Source organism: Harmonia axyridis, chromosome 5 (genome assembly GCF_914767665.1).
Source record: "Harmonia axyridis chromosome 5, icHarAxyr1.1, whole genome shotgun sequence".
Classification (NCBI taxonomy): Eukaryota; Metazoa; Arthropoda; class Insecta; order Coleoptera; family Coccinellidae; genus Harmonia; species Harmonia axyridis.
The window spans coordinates 40,238,251-40,252,161 of NC_059505.1; the positions used below are offsets into that span (position 1 = coordinate 40,238,251).

Sequence of the window (13,911 nt, forward strand, 5' to 3'; positions counted from 1 at the left end):
TCTTCAAATTCAAAGACAACAAAGTATCTGTAGTGTTTCGAAGAGTTAACGCACTAAAAAGTCATACATGTGTCACCTAAAGATCTATCTAGACATGAAGATTCCATTGGAAGAAAGCCTGTATGAAAATAAATGCCCTGAAATACAATTCTCAGCTAGCTGAACTACTTTTAAATATTAGGATATTGGAGTTACAAGACGTAACGCTTAAACGATCAATTTGAGATGTTAGACAACTGAGGGCTAACACAGGTTATATCATTTGAATTTGTTCGACATCTAATATTAATCTTCTTTGACAGATAAAGTCGAAAAGTGTTTCAATAATGGCATACTTCGCCTTCCCAAAGCGTCTCGATTATTGAAACATTGAGAATGAAATTCAGTTTTACAACAATTGATCTAAGACCTAAGTGAACTCAGAGGACTTTAGAAGAAGAAATCGAAATGCTTCACCATGGTTTTGAAGTTCTTGGTTCATTATTGGTGCAATGCAACGTATCTCAGTAAAAAATATAGCTTGAAATCATCTGATTTCGCTGCTTCACCGGACGAAATTCTGGAGATTTTGAAGGATGCTATTTTGGACCATATTTCCTTTTCAATTTGAGCACTTCAACATGAAGACTGACAACGAGATCCAATCCATAATATTCAATTACGATTTTGCGATAAAAAACCAAGCAATCTATGAAGACTAGACCACGGCTAAAAATTCTAAAATTTTCCAATTCTGTCGAAAAATCCATGCTAGAAAACCTTCAACATTACAAAATCATAAACAAAAAACAACGAAAAAGAATCTGAGTGCGTTATTTTTCGTATATTATACACATCAAAGATACACGACACACAATCCAGCGGAAAATCGCTTCTTTTCCCCACTCGTCATCTTATAGGTCCATACAGACAGTCTATACCGTCCCGAAATCCACCTCGATGCGGCCCTGCCGCCCGGATTACCATTTCTGTGTGTGTCGGAGAGTGATTCGAGGGCGCAACAAGTGTCCGTTCTTTTGTCGGGTCGGGGCACCGCCGACCGGGAAAACGCTCTCCGGCCGATCGATGCACTCCACTTCACTCACTCTCTCACAACTTGCCACGGTGCTACAAAAACACGGCGCGCACACATACACACACACAAGAGGAGCACCGGCTGTTCGGGAATCTGGCGTGCTGCTGCTCCTCTCTGTGTGCGCGATTCGGCCGTCTCCCTCCCACTCTGTCTCTCTCTTTGTTGTCGCTCCGTCCCGGTCTCGCCGGCCTCGAGATTCGGAGACGGAACAGCTGTTCGCCGGGCGGCGTTGCCGGGTTGTGGGATTTGTCTGTGGATGGAGGGATTTTTTTTTGTGGAATGTTGGAGGATGAGGGCTTTTGTCGGGGTTGCCGTTTCGTGGGCGGTTTTTTTTGATTTGAGGATTTGTTTGGGTTAATATAGGGTTTTGAAATTTTTACGTCCGTTGAGTTTTTGAAGTTGATGATTATTAAAATGTAGAATGAATATTGGCGTAGTCTTTTCGCAATTATTGAAATATCTCTGTTGATTTTTATTTTACTCAAATGAATGTTAAGGTAGAATATGCGTTTTGTTAAATAACTAAATAGAATTGAGTTTGATTTCAAAAAGCTTAGAATATGGAAAGATTAGAATTCTAAAGGATGTGAACGCAAAAAAGGAGATGATAAACGCAAAATAAACTATGTAGGCGTGAGAAAAGCAAACATAGAAATTTAACTTGCGTATTTTTGAAATAAAACGTTGAAAACTTCTTTCGAACCCTAGGGTTTTCATTTTTAGATGGTATTGGAAATTCAGATAATCAGAGATAGTTAAAAATCCTTTTACTACGACTGTTATGACTTATCGTCTTCACATTATCATTTAATAATGACATTCAAAACAAAAGATTTTGCAAGTTATCCGCAAAAACCATGTAGAATTACACTGAATGGTTAAAAATCGTGTGGAATCATGTTCCGTAGTTGATACTGTGCAGAATGATTCTGCACAGTGATAGACCAATAGAATCGGGACAAAGTTTTCACTTTGGAAACGCAGAAAACACACTGTCAAGAAATGTCATTTCAAAATAAACAAAATCAAGCGTTTTAATTTTCATTTCGTTGAAGTTCTTCAAAATAGTAGAAAAAGTACAAAATACTATTCTCTAACACTCGCAAGTGTCATTTTTGGATAATTTACAATTTTTTATTCCCCAACATATAGTGTAGGGTTGACAACGCTGCTTTTCATTGTATGAAGCATTAACTTTCATTATAAATCAGTAAATTGAGAATAATGACACATATACAAATGCATTTATGTTAATTTCAAGTTTGAGAACCGTATGCGGTTCCAAATAGGTATATAACTCAAAATGAAACGCGTCTACTGAACCCAAAAGTTTCATCGGAACAAAACAAATTTTTCACGTCCAAAATTCATCATCTCCCCCATCCGGACTTTTTTGCGCGTAGACCCGGCAACGTCGCCCGGTCACGGTTACACGTTACACCTTTAAATACCACGGGCTCTGTGTGCACTTGAAAAGTGGTGCCGCGTGCCTGCCAGCCACGGTTATCATCGGCCGACGAACGGACGTGTAGAGAGCTCTCGAATACACACGGCCAGCTCCACGGGCTCTCGCTTCTGAATGGCCGGGCGATTTGATACACCACGGCCTATGTCGCTCGACCGTCGTTAACCCAAAGGATTGCTGTTTATCGTACTCTATGGATCGCGCGCTGGCCACTCTCTTTAGAGGCGATATTAAATGATTTGTGTTTACGACTGGTAGAGTTTTCTTTCGCATTGTTCGATCGTATGGGATGGGTAATTGATATGATGATGATTATTTATTGAGGATTGAGTATTCACGGTGTTTGATTGTTGGTTTTTTCGTTCATAGAGTTTGATTTCGGTTGGATGACGGTTCATAGAAATTTGAGGTTTTCTTACTTTTGCTTTTTTGGACTTGTTGGTCTTTGAAGTGAAAGAGTTATAAACGATATTGATGAACAAAACGTAATTAGATAAATTATGTATTTGGGCGCTTATTATAAGGATAAGTGATTTGTTCAGGGTACTAAACGAAAACTCAGCATAGTCGTATCGAAGTAAATATTGAACATTTTGGTTCTTTCAGCCGGATTGCTAAAATAGAGTTCATTTCTATTTTTCAGATTCCATAGCAACAGTATTTGACCTTGATTGAGATGTGAACTATTGGATAGATTGAATAAATTATGAAAATTAATACAAAAGGTTCTTGCAAAATTGCAATGAAACATTTCTTTGCAATGAAAAGATCTGTAGATAAAAGGACTTACAACAAATTCATTCGGAAGAATTTAATTTCCTGTTGATCCTTTGTTGCATTAGTGTAGATGCAATGAATGCGAGTCGAGACAAAATCAAGGTCATGTCGACTGTTTCCTTCGACTACCGTATGGTCAACAGAACAGGTTTTTACTGGCCATAGAATCGTAGGGTCAGTTCGTAGAAAGAAACCATCAGGAATATGCGAAACTATTCATGGTTTCTGCACAACGATTATTCACAATGATAGTGATTAGTATTTCATAAAAATAAATTGAGTTATAGTAATTGGAAATAAAGAGGCAGAGAAAGATTATCTTCATTTAGAAGAATAAATTTAGGTTGGTTAATTTGGGGCGTGAATAGTTTGTCATACTCATTGTGAGTTTGACAGAACTTTTATGGACTCTATGGTAGATCCAAGAATTTGATCGAGGTGGAACATAGAAGACAGTGAACACGGTATAAGTTTTTATAGTCACGATGAGACTCTATTTTTGTACCGTGTTCAAGAAGGATCACTCTGTATCGCCTAGAGATAATTGCGGGCATGTTATTCGACTGTTATCGGTTATTTTCGAGGTTTTGTCGTCGTGGCGAGCCTCGCTCGAAAAGTGTTCGTCAATCCAGATGCTCCGCGGCCGACTTCAGCTCCCAGCTGATATTCCGCACGTCGGGTTACTTTCCACAAAATTAACTATTGATTTTATTCCTCGTTTCTGCGTCGTATTATGTATATTTCATCTAGTCCGGCACCGTGGTGCTCGGTGAGGTGGGGATAACCTGGACCTCGACGGCGGGCGAGGTGCGGGGGGATTTGCTCGAACTTCTCTCTCTCGTAATCTGGATATATAACAAATGTCACGAATAGACCGAGTCAGGGTGTGGTCGACCGGGTTCTCGCCGTCGAAAGAATCCATTTCCAAGTCTGAGGAGGAGAGGAGTCTTTGAACTCTCACCGACGACGATGCACTTATGTAAGTTTTCACGAAACATTGTCTGTGTACAGAAGAAAACTCCCGACCGACAGGCTCTGTGGTTTTGAGTATCGCGATATAGGTGTCGCTGCGGTTTTTTTCGTAAATTAGCCTCTGTTCTGTGTTTATGTCATCGATGGGAATCGGTCGGATTCGGAGACGTTGACCCGAAAATATCGTATTGACGTGGAGGTTCGCGATTATATGTACGACTTGCTACTATTAATCGACTACGATGACTCGGTTCAACGCGAATAAATTCGGAATTTGATCGTAGAATGATCACTGACATCTGTGTGATCATAGAACAAATAACCTTCGGTTGCCAAACGTTCATTGCAGATGTCTTCTCAAGATTCGAATTCGAAGACGTTGACCCCAAAAATATTGTATTGATATTGAAGGTCTCACTGATATTTACAGGACTATACCAAGAATTGTATCCGATGATTTGGGTATCTTCGAATAAATTCAGGATCGATCCAATGACCTTCAGAAATTGTATCGGACGATCATAGAAACCTCAAAGAATTAATTCAATTTAATCTCCGTCAAAAACCGTCTTGTCAATTATTCATAGAATCCGACCTAAACGTACGAATGAAGTCGGTTGATATAAAATGTACCTTCGACGACACGAAAGGTATTCACTTCGTACCTCGACAAATTGACGTTTGTTTTCGAGTCGTTACCAGAAAGTTTTCAGTAATTATATCGATCGCGCTTTTATTCACGTTATTTATGAACGCCGGTGTCGTTGTTACTAAGAGCTTGAACATTATGTACCTTTCATATACACTCAAGAGTTTATGAAACCGTATCGATTATTTCTTTCTGCGTTTTCTTTCAAGAATCCAATAGTGTGCTGAATCGTTCGTAGATACATAGTTGTGCGGAAGTTTCTGTATGCGAGTGGGTTTTGATTGTTTATTTTTGAATCGATTGTTTCGGTTCTGGATGCATTTGTGAGTACTATTAGATATTTGTTAGATGGATCCTCTGACTTTTCGTCATAGAAGGAAGTTGACGGATCTCTGTGATTTCCGTCATAGAAAGAAGTTGACTGATCTCTGTGATTTTCGTCATAGAAAGAAGTTGACTGATCTCTGTGATTTCTGTCACAGAGTGTTGATTTTTTGTACCGTGTATGGCCATAGAGTCTTATGGAGCTTTGATAAATATTCCTCGCTCGATACGAGGCTCTTGATTTCTGTCCTGTTTCGTAGCCGTTTACAGGGAGAACATTTTTTGCGGAATACTGGTTTCGTTTAATGCAATTCAGGAATGCGTTTGCGGATCGACGGAATCTGTCCCTTTCTCGCCTTTATTTCTCTCTCCGCATCGGACGTCGTTATCTAATACAAAGACCATAGAAAACGTAACGTCTTTCGATTCGCCTTATTTTCTGTACCGCGATATCTGCGATTTTTGGTAAAATCATCTCTTCCTGCGGTCCCCCGTGGTTAGATGGCGTAGTGATTGTGAATGCAGACAGATGGCGGTAGATTAACTAAATTGTATTTGGCACCCGTGCACGGCCAACCTTGCATTGATCCACGAGCTCAACAGCCTCGTTCCTCTTTTCTTTTCGTCCCTCCGCCCCTCTCTCCTTCATCACGTTGGCATATACGGGGGTCGTCCTGCACTTCAATTTGAAATGCTGCTTTCGTACTCTTAAACCAATCCATTGATTGTTGTTAAGGTGGCAGCCTGAAAAATTTCGGTAATAGGCACCTGAAATCGATAGGAACTTAAGGCAATTTCAATAAATAATACTAGATTTATGTACCTGGTAATTACTGTAATTCTATTTGAGCTATAACGCACCCCATATCGCATACAAAGTCTCGATTATGGTTATTAGTACCCCATTATAACTTGGGTACCAGATTATGACTCATGCGTACCCTATTATGAATCTAGCGACTTGATTTTGACTATCTGTACCGCATTATGACTTGCGTACTCGGTTATGATATTTTGAATACCCCATTATGCCTATTCAATACCCCATTTTGTCTTTTATGCGCCCGATTTTCCTTAGTACCTCATTATGAGTCGCAAAGGCAATTATGATTTTTTGTCTGTCCAATTGTGATCACAATTGAGCAATTTTTAAAACCCAATTTTGTTGTTTATGTACCCGATTGCACTTATGAATTGCATACATGATCACGAGTATCAAGAACCCTGTTAGGAGTAGTGAGTACCCAATTTTGTCTCTTGTATTCTTTTGATATTAGTATTCCATTATGAATTGTGTGCCCAATTATGATTTTTTGGGAACCGATTGTGAATTCTCTACTCATAACTCAATTTTGTCTTAAATTTACCTCATTCTCTTTAGAGGTACCCAATTATTGCTATTAGTACCCAATTTTGATTTCTGTAGGTGTACCTCATTACGGGTATTCAAAAACCCAATTTTGTCTTTTATGTACCCGATTATTATGATTACCCCATTATGGCTGACGTTCCCAATTTTGATTTCGAACATATAAAATTATGATTTTTGAGAAGGTATCCATTTTTTGCGTTTAGTACCCAATTTTGTCTCATCGTACCCTATTGATGTTAGTACCCCATTTTGACTTGCGTACCCAATTATGATCTTCTACACACCCGATCATGACGTTTGCGTATTCTATTAAGTTTTTGGCGTACCCGATTATGACTTTTCAGTACCCAATTTTGTTTTATATGTACCCAATTTCTTTTTTTTTCTTTCATTATTCGTATCATTCGATTCTTCCCCGTTTTTTAGGTCGGAATTTAATTTCGAGGGGCAGAATCAAATTAAGCAGTCGTAAACGATTCCAGCTAGTTGACGGGGATGCGACAATGGTCGTAAACGAGTCGTAGATGAGGCCCCCGATGGAGCGTAACTCGCGAAGGCGTCACAGGGATCGCACCAACCCCAGAATGGTTCATTTCGACGTCGACAATGCAAGTGGCAGGTCGGATAGCGCCCCAGCGAGAAAGACGCGGGGGGCGCCGCGCTTCCATCGCGACGCCCAGCGTCTGCTCTGGATCGAGAAGAATTTCGAGGAAATTATTTTTTTTTATGTTTTCGACTTATGGGAGTTTTTAGGAATTGAAACTACAGCTGGCATAATAATGATTGAATGATTGACATATATCGCGCCAACACCCTGAGCAACCGTTCGACAACAGCTCGAAAACGTTCAGTTAAAAGCCAATTTGCTTCCGGATCGAACACAATATGTCCGCTTCTCACCCGTTCATCACTTGCGAATAGCTCGCTGCACCCTCTGAGTGAGATTGGAGGTGCCGGGGCGCTGAATCGGATCCTTCAGCGCGAAGGGGGTACGTTAGGGAGGGGCAGAGGGGAAGTTGCACCCCGCCGGAAGGAGCCGAGAAGCTAGAGAACATCGCAAACGTCTATGTGTCCCACTGAATTTGTGTGCGTGTGTAGCACGTTATTGATTTTCGCGTTTGCAAACTGACTGCTGAGTTCTGGGGGTTGAACACCGCGACGTTTTGGAGGTCGAAACTGTCGACAACTTCCGGCCGTGAGATAGTTCATACGTTTAGGTTAGGTTCAATTTTGGTTACTCCATTGTGGAGGGCCTGGTTTGGGCATAGATTGGCTCGACGTTTTTCTGTGGAACTGTCATTGTTTGACGTATGTCAGGGTGGTTTGGTGTAACCTTACCTAACCTATTACATTTATACACCGGAACGAACAAAATCTCAACGAAGTTTGTGGTCCATTTTCTCTCTAATCCTTCGGCTGATTTTAGGAGTTTTCTTTTGGAGATGTCGTTTTGACATAACTGTTCAGATGTCCTCTTCAGTTTTTTGTTGTATGAAGGAGGACAAAAGTAATGAAAAGAAAGCTTTTATTCAGAACACTCTCTTGTTAGAGAATTAATCACTAACATGTCCGATCCTTATGTGACACTAAACGTTAGGATATGTAATTTTTGAAGGTTATGAGACGATAATCGATGTCAAGTTGTAGTAGGTATAGGTTAACGTCAGTTTGACAGATATTATGTCACCTGTCGATCATAGAACTGGGTGGGATTACAGTTGGCTCCACTAAGGTTGTTCTGCTTTCGAACAAAGGTGGAAATTGTAATTTTGTTATTAAATATTGCTATTTCGATATTCAAAATTTTTATGCAAACCGATAACAAACATTACGTGGATTTAGTCAAAAATGCAGATGTAATCACAGAAGGTCATTGAAATCAATTGTGCCAATAAAACAAAAGCCGAATTTCTGCCGCGACGTCAGCTGGGTACGCTTGTTTTTAATAATTTTAATTTTGAGTCGCAACATGATGAATAACAATAATGAAATAGATAATTTATAATCATGAGCAGATTAAGAACGAAACCGAAACAAAATTGTTGAATGTGCTAGAACGTTTTTGTCTGAAACAATATTTCAACTTTGATTTTTTTTTAGACTTGTTTCATTTCAAATGTTCCCTATATGAAAACCTCATTTTTCATTCGAAAACATTGTTGAATCCAGAAAATTTTCACCTGGAGAGAATTTCAACATCTAGGGGGGGTAGTCAAAAATTTCGATTTTTGAGCTTTTATGTGAAAGTTGGTTCAAGTGAATACACTATTAAAAAATAGCGTTTTTCACATCTTTAATATTTATTTTCCTTCTGCACGAGATGAGCAAGTAATAGTTTTTCTCTATTTAAGTATCGTAATGAGTTCTTTACACTACTAAAAACAATGCTGAAATGAACTCAAATTGAGTTCATTTCAGCATTGAAAAATATAACTGAAAATAATGCTGTATTGAGTTACTCAATACAGCATTATTTTCAGTTATATTTTTCTTTATGTGGTTGTCAACAAAGATTTCCAATCTTATCAAAATTCAACACACTTCAATTGTCAATATAATATATTTTGGATATAGTGAAATTTGCAACATTATTCGCAATTTCTCTTAATTCTTGTGGTGTTATAAATCGATATCGTCAGACATAATTCACGAATTGAATGCGTAATTACAAATTATTTCGAAATTCGAAACGTACGATTCAAATTCAAATTACGAAATCTGTCAATTTTCCTAACAGTCACACCAACTGCCAAGATACAATACAAAAGTCACTAGGATGTATAATCTGAATATTTCATTGAATTTCGACAATATTTCACAAAACTTGACTGAAATAGAGAAAAAAATCGTCTAATACTCGTTTCAGAAGGCAATTGGAATAGGAGTCCATTCTGCAACTTGTTTTAGAATATACTAATTCTTCGGGGAGAAAAATGAAAAAAATCATCTAATACTCGTTTCAGAAGGCAATTGGAATAGGAGTCCATTCTGCAACTTGTTTTAGAATATACTAATTCTTCGGGGAGTAAACCCCTTCAGGCACCCCTCTGGATTCAACACTGCTCAAAAAACCCGCCTGGATTCTGTACCTGTTCGAACAAAATGTTCACCGGCCGGTCGATAAGTCGTCGCGTGTGTGTCGCCTTTAGGGGTACCCTAACATGGCGGGCGCTTATTAGCGGCTCGCCGAGCGGACGTCGGGCCAGTCGGCCGACGGTTACCGCCCGGCATTGTACTGTCTCGATTCATCGTACGCATTTTTCGCGCTCTTGCTCGCGTTGCCGCTCCGTGAAAGCGAGCAGAGCTGGTCGGATAGTAATCGCTGGATTTGCCGCGCTGATCCGTCGAAGACGACGACGTTGTTGTGATGGTGGTGTTGTTGGTTGTTGTATTGTAGTTTGTAGTTGTTGTTGTGGTGATCCCTGTTGTTGTTGTTGCCGATTTCTGTTTTGGATTAGCCGCGATATACTTGTGTGATATGAGATGGCTGTGCTCGAACGGGCTATTGGTAAGATTGGTTGTTTTTTTATTGGGGTTTTGGTTAGGATTTTTTCGGTTTTATAGGTAGATCGATTTGGAAGGAGAATCGTTCAGTTTTTGCGTGGAACAGTGCAACGATGTTTGACGTATTGCTACTTTTTTAGTATATTAAATGTTCATTATTTCTGATGGATTTTTATTAGAATTGATCGGCAGAAAAAATAATAATTGTAATAGTTTATTCTAAAACAAGTTTCAGAATGGGCTCATATTCCAAGACGAATGCGAAATATTAAAACGAGCGACGAAGAAGGGAGTTTTTGAACGCATGAGTGTTGGAATTGTCTTCTGCAACGAGTATTAGACGATATTTTCTCTATTTCTGTAAAGTTTTGTGAAATATTGTCGAAATTCAATGAAAAATTCAGATTACACATCCTAGTGACTTTTATATTGTAACTTGGCAGTTTGTGTGACTGTTGCGAAAATTGACAGATTACGGAATTTGAATTTGAATCATATGTTTGGAATTTTAAAATAATTTATAATTATGCATTAAATTCGTGAATTATTTCTGACGAAATCGATTTAACACCACCACAATTGAGGGAAATTGTGAATAATGTTGCAAATTAATTCACTATAATTAAATTTTTAAATATTGACAATTGACATGAGTTGAAATTTGATAGGATCGGAAGTCAGTGTAGACAATCACAAAATGCAAAATATAACTTACTGCCTGTCCAACTATATTTTAAAACATTCACTTAAAACACGTATATTTCAATAAAGGGTTTTCAAATGAAAGGGATCATTTGATATTGAAACTAACTCGTATATTTTAAGAGAAATCAATGGATATATCATTGTAAAAAGGATGGTGTATGCCTAAATACCAAGATCGACGACAATCGACAAACTTGGGTTTTTGGACAACACTACAGGCTACAACAGCTATATTCTCAGTTGTTCTTGAACGACTCACACGATTTCGATTCTTCACACCACTAACTTGTCCCAACAACATTTTACTATTGCCGGCCGAAAAGGTGCTTCACGACAACCCAAAAGTTCTTTAATTTTGCGAACTGCGGCTGCCGGATTGTCAACATTTTGTTGCTGAATTTTAACAATTACAATACGTTGTTGAAGCCTAGATCCTTCCATTTTTAGTAATGGTATAATTTTTACTTGTCAGATGTCACAAGCTGACGGCTTCCCAAATAGCGGGCTATTCAAAATGAAACCTTTCATTGTAAAACCTTCCACATCAGTTGTCAACCACGTCCCCAATACGTGGATTGATTTTCGACGTAGATTCCCTTCTTAATTCTCGCCCTCTCTTTGTGAAACCAGCTTAATGATGGCCCCCAACACCGTAACTACTCGAAATCGATCAATATTCCCTGTATATCCATCCTCCTACCCCAGACGTTGCCCGAAATTGTTCTTCGTTCTCCCAATCTTCGAGGTCTCTCCAAATTGATTTAGGTAGTTTTGAACAGCACAAGGTGCGCGGCCAATACGTGTGTGTATCGCAGACTGGCGAACAGATGTTGGCGTTTCCTGTCTGGGATACCTCTGCACACACACCCCTCTAACGTACTGTCCCATCATTATTTCAGGCCGTTTTGTGGGCTTAATTTGTCGGACGTACAAGTGTAGGTTTGGTGAAAATGTATATCGCGTATATCGTTTTGAGGTGTGCGAAATTTGTTGTTTTTGGTTTGGGGGATTTTTTGTAGGGAGTTTTTGTTATGTTGGCGATGCTATGAGGGTTTGTATGTTTACCTTTGAGTTGTTTATGGTTTTGGAATGTGTAGGGTCTATACGTAGACGGGGTGAGTCTTGCAGTTGTACATTGAATACAACTATAGATTCATGTTATGAAGCAAAACACGTTTTTTACAATTACCCCAGATTCGGTTCAAGTGAAAAGATAAAATTTAAAAATTTGTTTTTCCTTCGTAGCTGATCATACGGATAGAAATGGATTTTAGTGTCAAGTTTGCAAGTAACTATAGAGTAATAAACTTAGATAGAGGAAGTATGCGCAATTTTTACATGTCCCCAACATGATTAGATTATGTTGTCGCATTGTGATATATTTTCAAATCCACAATTTTACTATATCGTTATGAATGTATATTATGTTGAATTAAATATATTTATTTGAGTGATTCCGGATTAAATATGCAAATTTGAATATTTGGAATCCGATATTTTTCCCAATTATCGAATTTCTAATAAGCAGAATATTTATTATTTTCTGTATCTACCTGCTGAAATCCAAGGTTTGGCAACTTTTGCTCCCCTAAAGTCATCGGTTGTTTCACGTCGTTTGGCGCGCTTGAAGTTTGTTTTCTGAATTTCTGATATATTTAGGTATTTATTTTAATATATTTTGAGTTAATATGAAACGTTGATTCACTATGGGACATAAGAAGTGCGTTCTTTGTGGAGAAACTGGAGAATTGAGTGAATTATCGTATCACTGATATATATGAATTTCATTTCCACGCGCTTCATGTCAAATTTGATAGTTCATGCTGGTGACAAAATTTGCTTACTGAAAATGACATATGCTCTTTCTATCTATGTTTATTACTCTAAGCTATTCCCCAAGGAGAGTTTGTGTATTTATCATTATTTTATTTTGAGGCAAACGATGAAATAGTGGTTTGTTGCTGAATTATAACGAGATCACAGCCGTTCTCTGCCTATATTATGCGAAATGTGCCTCCTTATTCGTAGATCTGGCAACGTCCGTCCAAATAAGTTCGGTGTTATCTCGGTGGTGTAAACATTAGCCCACTGTGAAATTATTTAATGCCCATTCCTTTTTACCTGAGCCGAATCTGGAAAAATGATTAAGGAAAAAAAAAAATGTTTTATTTGATGAGAGGAATTTATATGTGGTTGAATTTGATGTACTACTTTAATACCTACCCTGTTTAGATACGTCCAGACTCTTGGCTACTGTTTTTTTTCCAAGGGTCACGTCGTTTCGACAACAATGTTGTCATCTTCAGTAAATACAGTTAAAAAAAACCGAGATCAGAGCGATCTTCGAAGACAAACTCGAATAAAAATTCCGTTGGTAAGATTCAACATTAAGCCTCGACCACACAACCGTTCGAAAATCACGAATCCACAATGCGCCCTTGCGATTTTCAACCGGGCGCTTCTCACGCTATCAGAAATACCCCGAATTAACGTAGTCGGCGACGCTGCCGTTCCGGTTTTCTTCTTCTTCTCTTCTCCTTTTTTTTGTTCCTTCCCCTCATTAACGGCTCCCGCCAAACTCCTCGCTGTGTACTGGCCGTGCTGAAAACGTAGCTTCGCGAATTCTCTCCTCTGGTTCACACACAACAAGAAAGACGGAAGGAAAAGGAGTGTGCGGACGTGGAACCGTCTACCGAACGCATATTATATATATATCGGCGAGAAGAAGAAGAGGCTACGTTGGGTCTGGGCCCGCCAGGGGCGAGGGAGGAGGAGATAAAACGAGGGGAATGAGTAATTGAAACGGGGCGAGAACGTTCTGGGCTCGGACATGACGTCTGAGGGGCGGAGAGTGATGCAAAGGTTGGCAGTCGACGATTTGCGGAAATTTTCAGGATTATCCGGAGTTTTCGGACTTTTCGAACGATGTGGCAACGTCGCAAATGTCATGGAAAAAATCTTGGTTTTTTCGGATATTCGTATGAAGTTGGCAACGTTGCGTTTGAAGAAATTCTGGGAAATCTGACGTTTTCGGACTTTTTGACTCATCTGGCAAAATGTTGAATCAA

At 39.0% G+C, this 13,911-nt stretch overlaps 1 protein-coding gene across 10 annotated transcripts in view; it reads left to right on the top strand.

Moving 5' to 3' along the window:
- Positions 1-13,911, top strand: part of LOC123681037 (serine/threonine-protein kinase tousled-like 2) — a 113,498-nt gene that overhangs the window by 7,296 nt on the left and 92,291 nt on the right. For 3 of the 10 annotated variants that reach the window (XM_045619208.1, XM_045619210.1, XM_045619218.1), the window contains exon 1: positions 9,834-10,142. The exons of 6 other annotated variants lie outside the window; for them this stretch is intronic. Coding sequence is in view for 3 of the 4 variants with exons in the window: in XM_045619218.1 (XP_045475174.1) it covers positions 10,113-10,142 (30 nt within the window). In the remaining variant the exon portion in view is untranslated. Of the gene's footprint in view, positions 1-9,833; positions 10,143-13,911 lie in introns of those variants that run through there. One more of the 10 variants, XM_045619224.1, reaches the window with a different exon arrangement.